This window comes from Motacilla alba, chromosome 9, assembly GCF_015832195.1.
Source record: "Motacilla alba alba isolate MOTALB_02 chromosome 9, Motacilla_alba_V1.0_pri, whole genome shotgun sequence".
NCBI classification, from domain to species: Eukaryota; Metazoa; Chordata; class Aves; order Passeriformes; family Motacillidae; genus Motacilla; species Motacilla alba.
The window spans coordinates 24,278,150-24,300,117 of NC_052024.1; the positions used below are offsets into that span (position 1 = coordinate 24,278,150).

Sequence of the window (21,968 nt, forward strand, 5' to 3'; positions counted from 1 at the left end):
GTGTGTGACCAGACCAGGCTGTGCTAGGCAGCTACAGAGCCATGATCTTATTAATCAATCAATCATTAGGGGTGGGAAAGACTTCAGGATCAATCCAACCATTCACCAGATCATATGAGCTGTATAAAGCAGAGCTATGGAAATATCTAGAAATGGGATCAAATGTATTAATCACACTCTAACAACAGACTTTCTCAAGGAATATGTGAATTTACTGCACCTCTGGAGGTTTGGTATGGATTGGCTGACCCATGGGGCAGGAAATACATCTGTACTCGTTAATATTCCCTGCTAATGGACTCCAAATTATCAGCCCTGATATGAGGCACCAGCCATGGAGCTCTTATCCTTCCTCTTAGTGTCACTGGCAAGGCTCCAAAAGAGAAATGGGGATGAAATTAATCCCATTCTGTGGTGGAACAGTCAGATGGAAGATATAAAAGCTTTGTAGTGGTTCTTTCATTTTGCCTACGTTATTAGCTTTATATAGAACAATGTTGCTAATCTCTTTACGTTTTATTTTTTGTGGTTTAAAAAGCCAAAAATATTCATTCCTCCATAAAAGGAACTCCAATTGAATTGGAGTAATAAAGTTCACAGTGTTTGTTGCAACACAGTGCTACTGCAGTGGTAAAATCAATGTTCTGCTTCGAATAGGAGGAATAGCAGTGAGTAGCAATAACTAATTATTAAAAGAACAGTGTTATGAAGATGTTAAGCCCTCAAAATAAACGTGTGCATCCTGTATTTATTAATTTATAAATTTATAAATTTATTATTTTAATACTTACTAATGTGCTAACGTTATTGCCACTTGTACTGTGGGATAGTAACAGAAATAGTGAATATATTCCTGGTTTTGGGGACAGTGATGCCCACCACAACGGAAGGTTTCAGCACGGTTGAATTGTGTATTTATGTCCTTCCACCAGCAGATGTTGCTGTGGATATCAGGTTTGGGAATTCCAGCCTGGAAGGGGCCGCTCAGAGCAGGCGAAACGATTTGTTTTGTGCAGTGCCTTAATGACACTGTGCATAATTGGTGTTTGAGGCTGCGTTTGCAGCAGGCTGGGAGCTGAGAGCTGCCCTGGGAGTGTTTGCTGAAGGGAGCAGGAGGCGAAGCTGCTGGGGATGGATTTCCAAGGCAGTTTTTGGAGACAAAGCCGTGTTGTGGGGCTGCACAGACGGGGCTCAGCCTCGTGGCACCAGGCTGAGCAAACTTTGGCCCCTTGCCTGCAAATGCTGGAGAGGAACCGGAGTTTTTCATTACTTGGGGCAACTCTTTGGCTGCACGGCCGGGTTCTTATCTCATTAGCTAAAAAAGAGCTCTTTAGGAAGGGTTTGACTGCTCTGCCCCAGTGAGCGTGGGCTCTGAACTGTGTGCTGACACCGTCCGTCAGCACCGGGGTCACACGGATTTATTCCCGTTTATTCCCGAGGGACAGCAGCAGCTCTGCCCTGTAATCCGAGAGTCCCGTGGCTGCTCCTCCTTCCAGGGCAGCTCCGGCATCCTGTGCTGCTGGGCTCTGGCTCAGCCTCGCTCCCCCATCTGTGTCGGTAGTGCAGGATTGCAGAGGCTTTTTCATAACTGGAGCCCAAATCCCCCCAAAATGCTATTTCCTCCAAACTGCTGACAAAGGACAGCACGGTTGAGTGAGGAGGGAAGGAGAGAAGTGAGCTGGAGGAGGTGGGTTGTGGTGCTGGGCTGGGGGTGATGAAGGAAGAGCAGAGCTCTCTGGAAAAAGGAAGTTTTCCAGCTGAGTCAGTGAGGATGGAAGGCCCGGCTTAGCCTTTGGTCCTCTGCCAAACCTGAGCTGAGACAGGAGAAGGCTCCTTCCAAGACAAAGCATTTCAGGTATGAGCTGCAGTAAGAGGAGCAGCCAGGAAGGATTTCTGGAGATCTTTTTGAGGATTTTCCTTTTCCTGCTGCATTTCGTGGACATTTGTTTTCACTTAATGGAGGGCACTGAACAGAGGGAGGATTTGAGGGTGGTTTTGCCCTTGCACAATGGTGGGACCCCGAGTGGTTTTGTAACTCTGAAGATCTGGGTTTTGGCTGCCAGAGATGAACAGAGGTAATATTTCATTGTTCTCTAGCTAAGGTTATTTGCAGATATTACTTAGTGAGGGATTTTTGTCAAGTTTACTGCCGAGCATTTATAATGTAGATACATTTTTATTGCAGGGTAACAGGAGAAATCCCAGCCATCAGAGCAATTCTTTTCCCTTAAATAAGCAGTGCTGCCAAAACTTTGGAGCGGGTCGTATAACTTTAGGCATGAAGCACAGCCCTCTTGAATGGCACAGCAAAGTGGAATTTACCTTTTTTCCCTACTTTTGTATCCTGGCAGCAAGGATCCATCATGGTCAGGAGGAAGTGTAGCAGCAACATGTCAAGAAATTTGTCAAGTGTGTCCTTAGGACAGCTGTAGAGAATGAGAGAGACAGGGAAACATGGGACTGGAGAAGAAGGATGGGCTGCTTCCAGGGGAATAGGAATTGTTTGAATAAGACATTCCTCATGATAGCTTTGTCAGAGGCTTCAACAGGTACCAAGTAATGGTTCCTGCTGTAAATGGTTACATACCCAGTGAATAGGGTATTCATCATTCTCTGCTTGTGCTCCTTGTGCTCTGTTTTCTACATGAAAATCATCAGCAGTTCCTTGGCTCTCTGCAGCTGCTGCTGTGCTCTGTATCCAGCCCTAGGCTTTTAGGGGATTTGGGATAAGTCTGTGTGAGAGAGAAGAGAATCACTGGCACTGAGCAGCAATTCTATCTTGTACAAACCCCCTGAGGACAGCAAGTAAGTCCAAATGTACCTTAAAACCTGCCCCCAGAGGGCCAGGATTGTGCTTGGGGTCCCTGCTCCTGTGGGATGTTGCTATTGTTGTTTCCTCTATCAGCAGCTGTATGGTTCAAAATGTGGAAAAAGCCCCACTTGGGACTTGGTTCAGAATTTTGGTTTATGAGAAGAGCAGAGAGTTTTAGTCTAGTAAAGTATCTTTATTTACAAAACAACTTTACAAAAATAATTTCAATAAAATTATCACAAAGTCAATGTACAATATAATACAGCTGCATTTCCTCCCAATGTCATGTCAGATTATGATGGGGAATATTATTTTTATATCAATCCATGGCATAAATAATGCTTTAAACAAGGAACTAGCTTTCTTAGAGTCTACACATTACTAACAACGATTAATAGACGACACATTGCTTGATTTGGGTGGTTCCTCTGTAAAATTCACATTAAACTATAGAACCCAAGGATTGGAGGGAGCCTGGACTGGTTTGGGTTGGAATGGACCTTAAAGCTCATCCAGTGCCACCCTGCCATGGGTAGGGGCACTTTCCTCTGTCCCAGGTGGCTCCAAGCCCCAGTGTCCAACCTGGCCTTGGGCACTGCCAGGGATCCAGGGGCAGCTGCTATGTTTTGCAGAGCCAGGTCAGATTTTCCTCAGCAGGGATGTTGGGAGCTCCATTTGGCTCCTGAATGTCCATTGTGACCCCCACTTTATACATCAGAAACCCTGCACTGGGCAGACAGAGCTGCCTGACCCCAGGAACAGCTTTCCCAGTGCCACGCCTTGGTGTGTGGCTGTGTGTTCAGGGTTTCTCCAGGACAGCAGGCAGAGATCGATCCCATCTCCACAGTGCCTCCTTCTGTGAACTCGCAGGGCTGATGTTCCTCGGGAATTCCAGGGGCAGGGGCTCCTGCAGCTCTGGCTGTTGCAGTATTGACGTTCAGCTCTGCGCAATCCGTTCCTGTGCAGCCCCCAGGCTTTAGGACACGTACTGGGCCCCTCCGTAGGGCAGCACCTCGGTGACCCCCCAGCCCACCACGTTGCCCCGGCTGCCACAGGTGTCCCCCGTGCTCTGAGCCGTCACCTCGGCGGCGCTGAGCACTCGGTCCCACAGGTTAAAGCCAGTCAGCTTCCCCGAGAAGGCCAGAGCTTCATCAAACCCCCCTCCCACGCAGCAGCCGTTCTTCTCCTGGCCCAGCTGCAGGATGCCCCCGTCAGGGATGGTGTGAGCCCCAGCCACGTCCCAGGCGCTGGCTGCCAGCTCCCCCTGTGCCCACAGGGATGCAGATCCGTTCTCCGAGCTCCAGGAGCCGCACAGGTGGAGCCACTTGCCAGGAACAACCACGTTGCTGGCAGCCAGCTTGTGCTGGGCGCTGCCCACAGCGAGCACGGCCGAGGCCCGGCTCAGGTACAGCTGGATCTCGTAGGGGTTGAACTTGGTTCCGTAGGAGAAGACGATGGTTTTGTCCAGGGCCTCGGTCACCTTGAGCCAGATGCAGGCAGTGAAGGAGCTCAGGGCCATTCCAGAAGTGGGGTGGACGCTCCCAAAGATCTTCCTCGAGCGCATGGGGAACAGAATTGCGGTTTCACAGCCTGGGAAAGGTTTAGAAGATTGTCAGGTAAATAAGAACTGGTTTATTTGTATGGGCACAGCTGGGACCTTTGACATTGCATGGCATCATTAAGGTCGGAAAAGACCTCTGTGATCACCAAGTTGTGGCTGCCCCATCCTTGGCAGTGTCCAAGGTCAGGCTGGACATTGAGGCTCGGAGCAGCCTGGGACAGGGAAAGGTGTGATTGGAACAAGATGATCTTTAAAGATCCCTTCATCCCAAATCATTCCATGATTCTGTGAACTGCCAGCACCATGTTCACCACTCAACCAGGCCCTCAAGTGCCACATCCCCCTATTTTTGGGCACTTCCAGGGATGGAAGTGCCATCACTCCTTGGGGCAGCCTGTCCCAATGCCTGATCTAGTGCTCACTTCCAGGCTTCCCAAAGGCAGCTGAGAGCTCAGCTCATCCAGTGGGATGCAGAACCTACCCCAGGATGATTGGAAGGAGCTGTCAGAGCTGGTGGAGGAATTGCTGGACACTCTGGTAAGGGATAATCCAGCTGCAGGAATCTCTGGGCTCTTCCCTGCCTGCACGGGGGGCACTGTACTGGGACATCCAAAGGGTTCATGCAGCCTGTGTGCCCTGCTGCTTCCTTTGGGAAGCTGGGCTCTGAATGGAGCACCACCTCCTGGAAATTGGGTAATTCTGCCAGGTAATTGGGTAACCCTCCCTCGGCGCCACTGAAATGTTGTTTTATCCTCTGTTCTAAGCGTGGAGAAGTGAAAACACCGACGCTGTGCAGAGAGAGGGGGTCAGGGATCCCCTCAAACAGCAGGTTTGGTGTTCCCAGGAGAGGGGGGAGGCTGTGCCTGGAAAAGGGAGCTGCTGGGGGGCTGTGCCATGGATAATGGGCATCAGGGCACAGGAGCTGCTGAGAAGCAGAAAATGTTGGCAGGAACATGCTGAGATGGGCTTGCTTCCTTAATTTACATGATTCCCTTTCCTGGCCCTGCCTTTAGGACTTTTTGGTCAGGAGCTTTCATGGGCACTGGTTAAACAGGGGAAATTATGAGACAACTGATACTTTCTAACCAGCTCTTCTCTCATGTCCAATTAATCAAAGTGTTGATAATAGAAATTAGATTAGTTAAAACCACTAACAGGAATTTATGCAACTTGGGAAAGCAACAGGAGATCAGTAAAGCCAAGACATTTCTGGTGGTTTCTGTGCTGTTCCCCGGTTGCACCTAAGTTAATATCCAAGGTGACAGGAGGGAACAAGCAGCCCCTTCTCCAATTAAGCTGCTTCATTTCCTGTTTAAAGAAGCTGGAGGATCCGAAATGTCTAAAACGTGTGTGGAAATTTCTGCTCCAGGGAATGAAGGACTCTTTGTGCCCTCCAGGACTGAGCTGCTGTGGTATTTCATGGGCTGCTTCCCTCCAGTTTTGAGCAGATTTTACATCTCCCATTGACCCTTTTGAGGAGGGGCAGGGTCAGTGAGCAACTGCTGGGGATTCTCCTTAAAATGCTACTTAGGAGCACTACTGTGAAAAAGCTTTTAATTAGCAGGCTTTCAGGCTCTATTATCAAAGCCTAAACAAAATTAAAACCAGCCTCAGTGAAGAACAAAAAAGTGTGATTAGAAAATCCCTCAAGAGTATGGCTGGCAGTAAGTCAAGATGTGAGAAATTAAAGTCAGTTGCTAAAAATTCCCTTGGAAAAAAAAAAATCCAGAGAGATATTCTGGAAGTACTTAAAATGTAGCCTTTAAATTTACAAGTATGGTTGTTTTATGTAAAATCATGTGGGAACCAGTGGAAATGAACTGAATTTCCACTGATGATCCTCACTGCAGATCGAGTTTGTTGCTCTCACCTAGGGCAGAGTAGCTGCTGAGGCTGGCTGTGGGACAGGGAGATAAGGAATGAGATCATGCTGTCTGCAAGGATTGTGTTTGGGGAAAAGAGGAATATGCTCCAAACCCTCCTCCCATCACACAAAGATTTCTGAGGTGTTGTGATAAAGCAAACAATTTACTTCTAAAGCTGAGTCTGCCCTGCGTGAAGGGATGGGCTCAGGTGAGGCTGCAAAGGCTTTGATGTGAACAATTTTGTGGCTTTTGTTGCCTTTGCTGTAGCAATTACTGCTCCTCTCTGCTCCCTGGGGTGAGAGTTCCCTCTGGGGATGCTGCACCCCCTACTTCCTACGCACCCACCCTGCGGGGGTAGATTTTGGGGGGGTTTAGGTTGCAATAACTTATATTTGTGGAAAACAGAGCCATTAACCAGCAGTTGGAAGCCGGGCAGTGACAGCTCGCTGGCGGGCAGGGTGATTCCAGTGCAGTTTATCTTGCACGTGGTGAATCTTAAATGATTCATTTAAACAAATGAGGGGCTGCTCTGCCACACCCAAGCTGCTGCTGCTGCTTTTTTGGGTGCCTCCTTGCCCTGCACAGAAAAGCTGAGCTGGGATTTGAGGTATGAGCCCACCTTTCTACAGCCACCCCACTGACCAGTGCAAAAGTTTTGGAAAGGGAAAAATCCCCCAAACAACAGCAGCACGGGTGACTGATTTCTCTGTGCCAATGGGAATATTCAGGGCAGAATATTACCACTGGCATGCGGGGAATGTGCCCTCCCTGCCCTGGAAGTGTGCTTGGCTGGCTGGCAGCAGCGTGTCCAGCTCCTGGGCACCCGAGCTGCTGAGGAGATGTTCGTGGGGGAAGAGGAAGGAGTGGGAACATGCAGGAGAACAGGAGAGCTCCGTGACTGCTGCAAACACACAGGAGTCACCAGCTGGGAAGGCAAAAGGTGAGAGAACATAATTTGGATATCTAAAATACATTTACTGCTCTCTGACAATGGCTTTGATCTGGGAGAGTCTGGAGGAGGTGGGAACTGGCTGGCTCTGCCCTGCACGAGGACTTTGATGAAACCTTTCTTTGATCCCACGTTTGAACAGCTCAGTGCCTCTTTTTCTACCAATTCTGGGGTTCCCCCCTTCACACACAGCCTTTTCAAAGCTGCCCTGCTGCTCCTGGGGCTGCTTTGGAGCCGTGGCAGAAGGAGGTGCCCAGGAGGGAGTTTGTGGATCCCTGTTAGTTTGGAGCAGCCTCCCCAGAGCTCTCACGCTGGCCTTACCTGCTGGCAGCAGGTGCTGGGCTGCCCATTGCTGGGACACCCTCAGCTCAGCCCGGGTCTGCTGCAGCTCCTTCCACAGGGAGCTCAGGATGAGGCTGTCCCCTCTGCTGGCATCCAGTTTGTCCTGCTGCAGAGCTGTCTCCTGTGCCTGCTCCTCGGCCCTGCGCTGCCAGGCGCTCTCCAGCCAGCCCAGCCTCGCCGACACGTTGTGGCTCAGCTGCAGGACGTGCTCCAGAACCTTCCCTCGCTCCGACTCCTGCAGCCTCCTGGCTTCCTCAGCCTGGTCCCTGCTCCTCAGCAGCACCTGCTCCAGCTGGGACACCACGTGGGAGGTGACGGTGGCGAAGGTGCCCGCCAGGGTGGTGGCCAGCTGGCTCAGTTCTGCCTTCAGGGTCTGCAGCTCCAGCCTGGGGAGCTCATCCAGAGCCTGCAGCATCATGTTCTCCTTCATCTGCGAGTTCTCCAGCATGATGAACAGCTTGTCCCACTTGCTGTGCTCCCGCTGGCAGTCGCACGAAGCAGCTGGAAGGGAACGTACAGATGTTGCTGTTCCTTTGTACCGAGTTTTACACGGCAGCATTTGGCAAAACCTGGCTCTGTGCAAGGCTTGTGTCCTGCAGGCTGTCACAGAGCCGTGGGCTCAGACTGGTTTGGGCTGGAAGGGACCTTGCAGACAATCTGGTTCCAACCCCCTGCCATGCTGGGGCCAGCGCCTTTCCCTCTGTATCAGGACAGAACAGGGCAGGGGTGGGATTACAGAGATCCTAAACCCCTGGGACAGCAGCAGCCTTTTGCAGGAAAACTGAGAAATCAAGAGCCTACAGCACAGCCCAAGGCACTCCAGCCAAGGGCTTTACCTTTACAGCCCATAATACTCCACTGCTACGAGCACGAGCTTCTCCCTCTGGAAAAAGTAAATTATGTTTGCAGTAATAACTCTTAGAAGAGCTAGGCAGCACCGAAGGCAGTTGTGCACTTGAATTCAGTTTAAATTTACTCACCTTCCTCAGTCGCAGGGGCTGGCCCTTCGATTTCATTATCCAGGTTCACGTACATCAGCTCGTAGTCATCATCTTCATCCACCACAGAGCCGCCAGAAGCCCGGAACGCGCAGAGCAGCGCGAGCAGGGCCAGGAGCTCTCGAGGCAGCATTCTCCTGCCGGGGCCGGGGCTGCGAGGAGCTGCGAGGAGCTGCGGGGGCTGCGGGGAGCCGGGGCCGTGCGGGAGGAGCAGGAGCTGCGAGCGCCCGAGCCCCGATCAATGAGCGGAGCGCTGCCGGCTGCGCCTTTTGGCCGCCAGGGGAAGGAAGGCAAGGCAAGAAAGGGGGCGGGCAGCTTGCTCAATGCCAGCCCTCCAGGTTTGCCGGGGGGATGCTCTGACTGGCCAAGGGAGAGCCGGGCTCGCCCCGAGGCGGATTGGGACGGGGGCTGGGTGGGAGCGCTCGGACCGTGCGGGCTAGGTTGGGTTGTTTTGTGTCGTTTGTGGAAAAGAAAGCGTTCCCTGCAAGTAGTTCGGTTTGTGGTCGGTGTGTGCCAGGGCTCGGGAGGGGACTGGTAGAAAAATAAACATACCTGGAGTCGGTTTGGATACACGTGTCTGGTTTAGCTAAATAGTGAAGCTTTTTTGGAGGGTTAGGCGCTGCTGTGTAATAAATTCTATTATATGCAACAGTTTGTTGCTGTAAGCAATAAAGGAGAGCTCTTAAGGAGTTCTAACAGCTCGTTAGGGTCCTGCTTTTCCAGCCCTAATTAGCACTTACACCCCCATTACTGCGTGGATAATCTTTTAGAGCTGTATCCTGTTTTGGGAACTGTAAATCTGCAGCTGCACAATCAGAGTTGTGTCTGTTACCTTTGAAAAAGCAAAACAAGGTGCTTTTGGATGAAACATTAATTTAGTCTAAGTCTTATTGGTATTAATCTGGTTTAAATTCTGTAATCTTATCGGTGCAACAGGCCATTAATCATGTCAGAGATGCTTTGTTTAGGTGAGATTAGGGGTGATCTCACACAAATTGTGTATTGGCTATGAAATATCCAGAGAACAGTAAAAAAACCCTCCTGTAATTACATCTGACTTGGAATCTGTGCTCCCTTTCCCTTTGTGTCTCTGATTTTGCTTATACAAGCCTGCCCTACGTGTGCCTTGGATACTAGGGAGGAATTCCTCCCTGGGAGGGTGGTGGGGACAAGGTGGGGATGGGGCAAGGTTGGATTCTGATCGTGGAGGTCCTTTCCAACCTAAGTGACTCCATGACTTTACAGTAGGTGTGTGCCAAACCTGAGTCTTCCTGGGGGAAAAACTAATCTTGGTGCTTGAGTTTTGTCTTTGGAAAGTCCCTTGGGAGTGAAAATCCATCTGTCCATGGGGCACTGCAATGTGCTCCAGGGCCCTCGTTCTTCCCGAGCTCCCTGTGCTGCTGGGATGGGCAGAGCTGGAGCTAGGGGCAGCCTTTTCCAGGGGTGGGTGCAGGGCTAGCACCACCTCACCACACCCCTGGGGTCCCTCCCTGCCTCATGTGCAGCCACGGAGTGTCCCCAGCTGCAGGACACTGTGTGCTGGAATTGTGTCATTCCCAGCGTGTGGTCTGCCTGGGAAGAGTGAGGAAATGTAATCTGGAAAGTATTGGGGGTCAGGGTGGCAGGGAAGGAACAGGGAAGGAAGGCATTTAGGCAGTTGAGTGGGATGTTTTTTCCATTCTCACACAACAAATGTTTTCAGGCTCCTTGTTCAGATGAAGCAAGATTGGGAACAAGTGAATTATTCAGAATTCCCGATATCACCTCTGGCTGTCTGAGCTCTGGGAATCAGGGGTTTGGGGAGCTGGGTGTGCATAAATCCCCTCAGAGCCCACAAAGATGTGACAAACAAACAGCTCTGAGTATCCCTTGCTACCTCAAACATGAAAAGACCAGAAAACGGCCAACTGGGTTGTGCCTGCTGACCTTTCTTGATGTCTCTGAAGGACAGACCCAAACTGGGATATCTGGGATTATTTACACGTGTGCACACAGGTTCTTCACTTAAAAGCAATTCCATGTCAGTGAGGTCACTTCAATCTTGCTGCAGAGGGAGGAGATTGCTCTGATTGCCTTTGCTTTCCATTTATCTTGGTTAGGGAATATCAGCCCAGCAGTGTTTGCTGCAGGAAGCTGCCCAAAGCTGCGCTAGCACAAAGTATTTTTTGTTAGAGAGGTTTGGTGGCTGCAGTCCATCATCTGTGATTGCATCACTCCTCTGATACACCCCATGCTCCAAATGCTCCTTTGCCAGACTAAATAATCAGTCTTCCCTTCCAGATCCCTTCCTAGCCCTGACATCCCAGCTTAGGCAATAGCATGGCTCAGGTTGGTGTCTTTCCTTGCTTAAAGCTGTTATTTTTGTTTCTGCCTCTTGGATTCCTTCCCATCGCATTTCTATAGCTGGGAGGAAATTTGCCTGTCCAGGAATACGGGAATTTCATCTTTTGCAATCATTGCTGAAATTTGACTGGAATTTAAGGGCTCTGCTCCATGTGGGCAGAAAACTCCCAGTGCAAACTAAGCAAGGGCCAGTGCAAAGAAAGGACTTAGTGCTGGAAGCACGATGTCATCCGAAGAGAAAATAATTTTTGGTGTATTCAGTACAAAACATTTTCATTTCAAACTATGACATGAGCCTATGAAAGTTCCAGTGAATCCATCCTCTCACCTTTTCATGATTGAGTATCTTGAGTTGGAAGGGATCCCAAGGATCCTCCAGTCCAGTCCCTGGCCCTGCCCAGATACCCCAACAACCCCACCCTGGGCATCCCTGGCAGCGCTGTCCCAATGCTCCTGGAGCTCTGGCAGCCTCGGGGCCGTGCCCATTCCCTGGGGAGCCTGGGCAGTGCCAGCACCCTCTGGGGAAGAACCTTTCCCTGAGATCCAGGTTCTCCCTCTGAGGGAATTGGTGCTTGGCATCAGTCCCATGGAACATTAGTTGTGACATTTTTATCCAGATCCACTGGGAAGAGCCCAGGGATCGTGGTTAGAAAATGGCCAGAGCGGAGCAGTTTGCTCATCTTTTCAGGGTGATTAATCAGCAAATCTCTTTCCTTTGCCCCTGGCCCGTGTGACTGTGTAGAACAGAACAAGATAAGTTTGCCATGTCCATGGGATGGGAGTGGGGTCTGGCCTGGCCTTGGCACTGCTGGGGCTGCACGGGGGGCTCGGAGCAGCCTCCAGGAAGCAGCCAGGGATTCTCCAAGCAGGACGAGGCGCAGAAGTGTGGCTGGCTGGAGCGGAGAGCCACTCCTGTGAAGGATAAGGACCCTCAGGGATCATTACAAGCTGTTGGGCTCAGAGCTGTCTGAACCTGCCCTGAGTTATGTGCTCGTTTCTTGGCTCAGGGGGAGGTTGTGAGACCCAGCCGTGTCCTGGGGTGCATGTTCTGTATCTGCCTTGAGCCCCACGTGCTCCAGTCTGAACCCAAATATCCTTTTCCTACCATCCATGAACAGATCTGCTTATCTTCCAAAGTTATCCGGCTCAGATGTAAATGGGAGGAAAAGCAGCAGGCCAGAGAGCTGATTCCTCTTGGAAACCAAATCCAAAGAGGCCGTGAGGACTTCCAAGGGTTTACAAAAAGGAGCCATACTAGGTTGCAATAGGCAGATGTTTTCCATATGTTGCTCAAGTGAAACTTAAATCCATTGAGGCAGGCATGTACTGCGATGTGGAGTTATATATTTTGGTATGAGCCTGGGCTTCAAATTGAATTATGCACAGACATCTTAAGAAAACGTGTGAGAGAGGGTTTAGCATATCTCTGTCTGTCTGCTGTTGGCTCTCTCTGGCTCCTTTCTATTCCTGGAAATGGCATCCTTAACTATTTCTGTTCAAATGCATGTTTAGCTCTCTGTTCACCAACTATTCCTTCCATATGATGCTTATTTAATTTGAAAATCTGCATCTCAGCAAAGGAGAATTGTAGTTTTTGTCTTTTGTTGGTTTTGTTTCTTTGTCATTTCTCTCCTTCTTTCTTCTCGTTTCTTTGTTAATTGAAATCACACTTAGTTTGGCCTAGGACTCAACAGAGCATCATCCAAAACTGAAAGCTCCTTAAGCAGCATTCTTATGATACTCAGAAATAAAATTATAATTAATAGGAATTAGTGAGGGTTTTTTACACAGTGCTGTTACGCCTGCAATGATTCGCTCTATTTTGATAATTTATTTGGTTTCTTGGCCCAGTGTATAATTTTCTACAGTTTTATGCCTCCCTGGTTTTGTACTGATGATCCTTCCAGGCCAGGTTGGAGCAGCCTGGTGGAAGGTGCCCAGGGGAGGGGTGGAAGGAGATAAATTTAACATCTCTCCAACCCAAACCCTTCTGTTGTGGTTAAGCTGCTGTCTCCAGGAGTGTGCTGGTGCTGTGGGGCTCTGCCCAGTGCTGGGCCCTGACTGACAGCTGGTCCCTGTCTGTCTGTCTGGGTTTGAAAAGCCAGGTGTCTGCTAAGGAAGGCAGGAGTCTTCCTGTGAAATGGAAAATGGAAACTCCCTCCCTCCAAATTATTATAATTTTTAAATTAAGGGGCTCTGAGGAAAAGCTATGGGAATAGGAATAACAGTTCTCTTTTAGGAAAATTAAAACTACAAAAGTACAAAAAGGAAATCAAACTACTGCCAGAGTCAGAAGAGGAGCTTGACCCCCTGTGGGTCAGGGGTGGTGGCAGCAGTGCCATTCCATGGTGGCTCAGCCCTCCTGCAGTGCTAGCTGTGGTTCTGCTGGAGCAGGGATCCTGGGCAAGGGGGGAGTTTTCCTCTGGAGCTCCAGGGCTGCTGGAGATGGGCCTGGGCTTCCTCTGGGAATGCAGGGCAGGAGAAAGCTGCTCCTCTGGGAATGCAGGGGCAAAGGCTGCTGTGCTGTTCCAGGCTCAGATTGTATCCAGGTGGGAATGCTGGGCTCCTCCCCTGGGCGGAGCATCTCCCCATGGGCTGATGGAATTTGATCAGCCATGCAGGGACACTCACTGACCCGTTAACAGAAGATAACTCATAATTAATGACCCTTTAACAGAAGAGATCTGGAGGGAGGGTTGGTTGTGGGAGGGATAAAGAAAACTGCCCCATGAACAGAAGATGGGACTTGAATCCACGCCCCAGCCACACCTGTCAGGCTGAGTCCTGTCCCTGCTGTGTCCCCAGGGAACTGGATGCTGCTGCGGGTGCTGCCCGCGCTCTACGAGAAGCAGCCGCGGCCGATCCACGCCCGCCTGCCCGAGCTGGTGGCACCCATGGCCCAGCTGGACCCGCCCGAGCAGCTCCACCTCCTCAGGCTCCTGCACACCGTGGCCAGGAAGAGAGAACTGGGGGTAAACCACACCGGGAGCATCTCCCTGCCCCTCCTTTTGGGGGTCTGTGTCTCACAGGCTTGGTGAGGGAGGAATCGCACCGTGCAGGGCAGTGCCTTCCTGTGCTGATTCCCTGTCAGTTCTCTGATTCCACCCCAAGTTCTCCACCTAGATAAGGAGAACAGAGCAAAGACTCTGCTGGACCAAAAGGTTTGGGTTAAACCATTTGTCTGCAATGTTTTTGGCTCTTCCTCTCTCAGCCGAGTGTGAATTCCCGTAACTGTGTTTCTGTCAATGTACATGAACTGTATTAAAATCCATGTCAAGCACAATTAAAATGATTTAGGAACTGATGAGAACTGATAATCCCCCCCAAAAAAGAACAGAACAAGGGGCTGTTTTATACCCATGTCTGTGTCTGAATGTCTTTCCCACAGCTGCAGCAGTTTCCCTGAATCCAAGGTTCATTAGTGTGCCTGTGTACCCTGAATTAATCCCTCAGTACACAACTGCATCCTGTTTGGCAGATGGCTCTGAGGACACCCTCAGCCTCCTGAAAATTGGGTTCTTACAAGAAATGGCAACTTACCTACAGCACATTTATTATGCAGTGAAGATCTTGCCCCCCCTGTTTTTCCCTCTGTTCCAGCTCCTGACCTTGTCACATTGTTTGGTTTCTGGTGGAACCCAAAAATTTCTACAAGTACTTTAATTTACTGTATTATTGAGGAAGGCTGAGTCTTATGTTGTTTGAATCAATAAAATATAGACTGGCCTGGAGCGGGGAAAATATTTAGTAAAGGTGGTTTTGGGTATTTTTTTTTAATTGGGCATTTCCTTACTTATTTATGCATAACTGCCATATTTTAAAGCAGAGCTTACCCTTATTCCATATGTTGAGTTGAACTTGGATTGACCTCAGTGATAGCTCCATGCAAAGGTCACCGAGGGTGGAAAACTTCTATTAACTCAGAGTCTGGTGGCTTATTTTTATCACTCTGGTGGTTGTATCTCCTCTGGTTATATGTGTTCACAATTCAAAACAGAGATCCAATTTGTTTCTGATTTTTTAACAGGTGCTGAGAGAGTGTTTGCCATTTTTATTTGCACACCTGAGGGACCCCAACCACAGTGAGGTGATTCTAAACATCCTTCTGGAAATATCCAGCTACGAACCTGCAGCCTTGGCCCCTTTCCTTCCCACGCTGAGGGAAATTGGGGAGAGTTTTCCCAGTTTGATTGGGCAGACAGCAAAGATCTTTGGAGCTGTTGGACACCTCGATGAGGTAGGGTGGGAAACAAGAGGACTTGCTTGGGTTTGGGCTTGGGGTTGCTTTTATTCTTGTATAAAGTAATGCATCCACATATTTCTTATCTAGTAACCCGACTGCCCTGCCATGGAATCATTGAATGCTTTGGGTTGGGAGGGACCTTAAAGATGACCCCATTCCAGTCCTTCCCCCTTTGGCAATTAATTTGGGTTTGTATTGGCTGGGCCTCGTGAGTCTGAGCAGCACAGGAAGACACCATCCTCGCTGTTTCTACTGGTCTGGAGCTTTATATTCATGTAAAATTAAATTTATCTCAGAAGAATCAAAACCAGATTTGGTTTGGCTTCATAAATCTTATTTCTGTTGTGTGGAAAGAGGAGCCAAAATCCCATTGAGGCCTGGGAGCCAAATGAAGTTTTTTGTTCTCTCCTTGTTTACTTCCATCCCCCAGCAAGTTTTACTTTTATAAGATCTGCAGGTGACCACATTTAATTCTGTGTTTAGTATTTGAGTGTCAGCATTTTCTAGAAACTTTACGGTTGCTAACCAGCCAATCCTCAGCTGAGCACAGCTGGGCTCAGAACTGAAGGATTTCATTTGGATCCTGTGTTTTGGGGTGTTGAAGCAGCTCTCCCCATCTGGGTGTCTCTGAGGCTCCATTTCCGCTGAGTTCTGCTACTTCAAAGGGGCTGAATTTATTTATTTTGCCTTTTGTTGCTGTGATTGTTTTATACCAAACCAAGAATAAGCGAGGAACCAACTGGCCCTGTTGGATTCCTCGTAGTGCTGGAAATGAAGCACCAGAGTAAAGTTTACAAAGACATGATTCAAAGAATATTTTGCCCTCGTATTTTTAACCTGTTGGTTTATGTGGCTACACCAATCTACTGAGTGGAGCACACACTGAATAACTAATGTCCAGTCTCCCTGGAGTAAATGTTGAGAAAGCTCTCACCATGTCCTGTGCCATGAGTCTGATTTTTTGGGAAGCTGCTGACTCAGCAGCATCCCAGCCTGTGAGGAGGACACATTTGTCATTTGTTTGCTGTGTTTGTCACTGACATCTGGTGACCCTGTGCTCCAGACTCAAAAACAGGGATAAAGACAACACACAGAGGGTGGCAGAGGTGAATGTTCCACCAGGAGATCAATGGCTCCTCTCTTGTTTTGCTCTCTACAATGTTAGGAAGTGTGAATAATTCTGAATTATGGAAGATCTTAAAATGACAGCGTGGTTTGGGTTGGAAGGCATCTTGAAGCTCATCTCATTCCCCTGCCATGGGCAGGGACACTTCCACTACCCCAGGTTGCTCCAAACCCTAAGTTGGTCTTACAACAAGAATCACCTCACCTGAGAGGGGAAGGAAATGCCTTCATGGCTGATTCCTGAGCAGGGGTGAGCTCATGGAATCATAAAATCTGCCAGGCTGGAAATGACCTCCAGGACCATCGAGTCCAACCACCGACCCACGTGTGCCTCTGATGGTCTCATCTCACATCCCCGTGTCAGGGCCTTCCCAAACCCTCCCTCATCCCTTGTCCCCTCTCTCCTGTCCTGACACGAGCCGTGCCGTGGATGTTCTGTCACTGCTGAGACAGGAATCAGCATCCCCTGCCCGGCCAAGCAAAACAAGCAGGCAAGGAGACATCAATGGCAGGGCTAGAACTTTATTTGTTGATGTTTTATTTCACTGGAAGGCTTGCCTGGGGAAAAGAGGTGGCAAGGATTGAGGCTTGGCCCTTGATGGTCAGGACTGTGGATCTGAGCAGCAAATCCTTGCTGGCTCCTGGAAAAAGCCTCTTGTGCTTCCAGGGACCCCGGGAGAGAGGAGAGCTCTGGATTTGAAAGTTTGCCCCTTGTTTACACACACCACTTCTGCTGGTGTCAGCGACACTCTCAGGGGGCAAGCTGAAGTCAGAACTTGTCCCTTAACCATAAACTTGTGCAAATGAAAAACTGTCTTAGGGCTCAGGGCAGTCGGACACTTTTTTTCCCCTGTGTTTTGAACCACATGGGAGTTGGAGTTATTTCTGAAAGCCTTGTGATCTTTTTGTGGTCTCCTGAACCTGTTTTTAAGAAAAAAGCACAGTTTGCCACACCTCATTGCTTGTGCTTCAGCTCTTCACCTTCTGGCAGATGTAATGCCATAAAATGCAAGGGCTGCTTATGAGAAAATACACGAATACATCAAACAGGCATTGCTGAAATAACAAGGGGTTATGTGCATCCAAATAGGCTTTGTGAAACATTTTGGATGAGAATTGTGGCAGGGATAACGGCTGCTTTCATGTTGAGCTGTTTTGCTGTAATTTTGTTTTGTATAACAGTTACATATTACATTACTGAGGCGAGTTTATTGTTCTTCTACCTCACTCCAGGCGAGTAGCAGCATTTCAGCATGGCTGGAGACTCTCCAGCTGGATCAAAGTGACAGGAAAATGGTCAAAACTGCTCCTCCATTTAGTCTGCTGCACAGTTTGTTTAGAAAACAAAAATGTGTTTTAAATGTTAATTGAGCCTCTGTTTATCTCTTGGAGGAAAGATCGGCTTTCAAATAAATGAGTAACTGCGCACCAAAGAGTCAACCTCGTTCAAGCCATTGAGGAAAAACCTTGCTCACATCAGCCCAGCCCAGGGTGTAGCTGGAGCTTTCCCCCATATGGCTGAAGGGGTGTGATTTGTGTGATCCACTCTTGCCATTTATCTCTGTCATGGCACGGCGCAGCAGAGCTGCTTTTCCTTGAATTACCTTGGTTTGCTCTTCAAAAAAAGTCTCGCCCGTGATGCAGGACCATGTCCTGCCAAAGCCTCCTGGGTATTTTTATAGCCCAGCTGGGTCTGGAATCAACCTTTCAGCAGATTTTGCTCTCTGGTTACGAGGTCCCAGAAGAGAGGAGGAAATGGGGCTGGGACCCTGCAGAGCCCAGAGCACGTGCGTGGCACATGAGCTCCCTGCTGGCCCTTGGGAAGGAAAAAGCTGTTTGGTTTTTTGCCTTTGTTTGTGTTTCAGCACAGGCTGAAATCCAAACATCTCCCAGTTTCTCCATCAATCTGCTGAGGACCAAGTGGGCTTCCCTGAGTAAAAGGATTCCCCCACTGAAGGATCTGATGGGAGCTCCTGAGTTAATTAATGATTTTTCCACCGCTTTTCCTACTTGGGTGTTTTTAGAACAGTGGAACCCAGTCTAATTAGGAGAACTCTAACAGAGGAGCCCTAATCTGGAGATGTTCAGATCCTGGCTGGATATTCCCCATTCCTGGAGGTGTTGGTGGGGCTTGGAGCAGCCTGTGGAAGGTGTCCCTGCCCATGTCAGGGGTGGGACTGGGTGGTCTCTAAGGTCCCTTCCAAACTGTTCTCTGGTTTTATGAAGCAGCTGAGCCAGACTCGTCTGGCTCAGAGGTGAAAAGGGAGCTTGGTGCTGCTGGGGCCCTGATCACTGAGCCAGGCTGATCTACCAACCCAGAAGGATGTGGGGCCCTTAAAGAGCCTTCAGGGATCTGGCTCTGGGTCTGAGGAGGAGACAAGAAGTCCTGAGTTAGGCTGGGTTAGGTAGCACCGAGAGGAACAAAAGTCACTTCAGTGTAACCACAAATAAACTGTGTTTGAGGCAGCTGCCTGTGTCATGGTGGGGCAGCCACTCTTCCCCAGGGACGGTGACTCAGTCCCAGCATGCAAAGCCCCTGAGAGCAGCGAACATTGAATTCATGTGTTCAGCCCTGTTCTTATCTCCCCACGCTGCCCAGGAGCGAGCCAGAACCTCCCTGCTGTATCTGGTGAACCAGCTGGCCAACATGGAGCACTCCTTTCACCACCTCCTGCTGCTGGAGATCAAGAGCCTCACCGACAGCTTCTCGAGCATCCTGGGCCACCAGAGCAGGGACATTTATCGCATGAGCAACAGCTTCTCTGCCATCGCCAGGCTGCTGGCGCGGCAGCTCGGCACCGACGGCGCGGCGGCAGCCAGGTACCGCTGCTCTCACACAGCCTCTGCCCGTGCCTGCAGTATTGGCTTTCACATTTTCCAGGTTCTGTAGTGCCTTGGTGTGTGACTCTGAATGTCATATCAAGTGTTAGCAGCTCGCTTTTCCAGCCCCAGAACCAAGGACACCGCTGCAGCTTCAGCCCCAAAAGTGCAAACAGCAGGGAAGGGAGGAGAGCAGCCTGGGAGGGTGGGACTGCAGAACCTGAGCTGGGACTGGACAATGACCCCAACGTGGAAAGGGACCAAAACTTGTAAAAGGGTGAAAACTCATGACTTGGAGTCCATCTTGGGCAGAGCCAGGGCCAGGCTCTTGCACGGCCCAAGCTTTTAATAAATCCCTACTTTATTCCTTTAACTCTGCCCAGCCTCTGTTCCAGGTAGCCTCTTTAGGCATCACTGTGAGGCACCAAAATTCCCATTAAACATACTCGCATCGCCATGAAGAAAGCCATGCCATAGATAAGTAGACTTAAGCAAGCTAAAAAAGCCTCGGTTAAAAATAAATCAGTGGAGTCAGGCCTCACAATTATCAGTGAGTTTATTCTAGAAAATGCCAAAATGCCCACTGAGGCTGATGAGAACAATGGCTGGCGTAGCTCCCCGATGAAGATTTGCCCAAAAAAAAAGTCTGAAAAGAATTTCTGAAGCATCCAGTGCAAGATGTTCTCTCTCAGCTGCTTCTGGCTGTGCATCCTAAGGTTGAAGTGTTGTGGGGTTTGTCACAGTGAGGATAGGAATGTTATTTAAATACAGGGTGGCAGTCACTTCTAATCAGTGAGAGACTTAGAATTAGAGTTGTGTGTCCTGCAGTAGGTCAGGGGGGCACACAGGAGTAGTGATTCTTTGGAAAAATGGAACACAGGTGTCAGAAAACTCCTGACAGTGAAGGCCAGCCCTGGAGCCAGACTGGGAGCAGTGGAGCCAAAACACTGAGGTCAGGGGAGAAACAAATAATTGGTGTCCTGGAGAGAGGTAAAAATGAGAAAGGGAAGCTACCCAGATAGAGCCCCTCATCTGACTACAGGGCTGTGAGAAATGTCCAAGGCTCACCTGCTGGCAGAACCTCAGCAGAAAGCAGCCCTTGCCATTCCCACCCATCGTGGTCCCTCCATTTATGGTTGAAAAATTGCTTTGTTTTTAAAAATACTGTGCTGTTCCTTTTCCTTATTAAATTCTGGGCTTAACATTTACCTCTAGAGCTGCTAAGAAAACCCAGTTGAAAACAAGGTTTTCGTCAAAATCTGGCTGTTTCTAGCTAAAATTCTCTTTGTTAAGGACTGGCTGAAGAGTAGAAGCTTCATTGTCTGTGTGAGCGTAGTTGCAGATAATTTTCTCTCTCTGCTCCTTGATTTTATTTATTTCTTTATTTATTTTTAATTTCATTCCCTCCCCAACCCTCTGTGCCCTCATTACCTCAACATGGCTGTGAGAGATCACAGCAAAATGCTGTTTTTTCCACAGTTTTCAGCTATTTGGCTTTGCATTTCAGGCCTGAATCAAGCACAGTATCAGCTAAATCACACAAGGCTGAGTGAGAGCTCTCTGCTGATTTAAGCAGAGTTGATTTTGACTCGTGCTTGGGAAGCGGGACCAGTCCAGGTGTGAAGGTGGAAGTGTCCTCCCAGCTCTGGAGCTGCATCAATCCAGTGTTTGTGCTGTGAAAGGAAAGCAGGATTTTAAACTGTGGGCCTGGATTATAGCCATTCCTTCCCCAACTCCTGTGTTTACGTAAGAGGAAGCTGATTTCTGCAGAGCCATGGCTGGCCTGGCGTTGTTTGACACAGGGAATTTTACATGCAGGGACTGGGGAGCATAATTAAAACCAGGCCATGCCCTGCTGCTCCTTACTGTCCCAAAATTGCAAGTTATTCAGTCCCAGAGGGGCTTTTAAAGAACATATGCAGGGTTTTAATGGACTTATCCAACCTAGAGGGGCAGTGTAGTCAATTAAAGGGGAAGAAAGCTTCAAAGTCCTCGTTCTGGGTAAGAACTGAGCTGAAGGGGCTGCACCAATGCTGCTCCTCCCAGTGCTGTCGCTGCTTGGAATCGTTTGACACTGGCACAGGAGAGATTGAGGTTAAATATGGGGAAGTTCTTTGCTCAGAGGGTGGGCAGCCCTGGCACAGGGTGCCCAGAGCAGCTGGGGCTGCCCCTGGATCCCTGCAGTGCCCAAGGCCAGGCTGGACAGGGCTTGGAGCAGCCTGGGATAGTGGAAAGGTCCCAGTGGAAGGGGGTGGAATGGGGTGATCTTTAAGGTCCCCCCCAACCCAAACCAGTCTGGGATTCTGCTGACGGTTCCATGATCTTTCCTCCATCGCTTGCCTTCTTCAAACTTTCTTGTCCATCCTGTTTGAGGAGGTGATTTTCTCTCCCTTAACAAGCCATGAACACCTGACCCATCCTTGTGGCCTCCATGAGCACAGAGGTGAAGCCCTGGCCACAACCCCAGGTGTATTTTCATTAATCTGCCTTTGGGATGCTCTTTTCCCCCCTGCTGGTGTGGAAGTGGTGCTGCTGGTCTGGAGAAATGCCCTTTGTGCTACTGCATCACCTGGGCATTGAGGTGCCTTTGCCCAGAATGAAGCCATCAGCAGCCTGGCGCTATTTTTGGCATGATGGTTTCTCCATGAGCTCGTGCATCCTCCTCCTCCTGCAAAGAGCTTTGGTGTGAAGTGATCCTGCTCCAGCAGCCTCAGCAGTGCCTCCTGCCAAGACTGCAGACAATGGTTGGTCTGAGAGGAGCTGGAAGGGGAGCCCAGCAGGAAGGGGCTGCCAGGGGTCCCAGTGGGGTGGGATGGAGCCCTCACTGAGGCTTTTGTGGGGTTTGGGCTTTTGGCTTCCCAAGGAACTGATGCGAGCACAGGGCTGGTGCACAGGAGAGCTCCTGAGCAC

The 21,968-nt window shown here is 49.5% G+C and overlaps 2 protein-coding genes across 5 annotated transcripts in view; one reads left to right on the plus strand and one right to left on the minus strand.

Moving 5' to 3' along the window:
* Positions 1-21,968, plus strand: part of VEPH1 (ventricular zone expressed PH domain containing 1) — a 58,358-nt gene that overhangs the window by 11,521 nt on the left and 24,869 nt on the right. For all 4 annotated transcript variants that reach the window (XM_038145839.1, XM_038145838.1, XM_038145840.1 and 1 more), the window contains 3 exons: positions 13,676-13,842; positions 14,898-15,107; positions 18,838-19,058. In XM_038145839.1, coding sequence (XP_038001767.1) covers positions 13,676-13,842; positions 14,898-15,107; positions 18,838-19,058 — 598 coding nt within the window. The remainder of the gene's footprint in view (positions 1-13,675; positions 13,843-14,897; positions 15,108-18,837; positions 19,059-21,968) is intronic.
* PTX3 (pentraxin 3) lies at positions 7-13,026 on the minus strand. The gene is made up of 3 exons (XM_038145844.1): positions 8,510-13,026; positions 7,509-8,030; positions 7-4,402 (listed from the first exon to the last, which is right to left on the minus strand). The coding sequence occupies exons 1-3, from the start codon at positions 8,658-8,660 to the stop codon at positions 3,789-3,791; spliced, it is 1,287 nt and encodes a 428-aa protein (XP_038001772.1). The 5' UTR covers positions 8,661-13,026; the 3' UTR covers positions 7-3,788.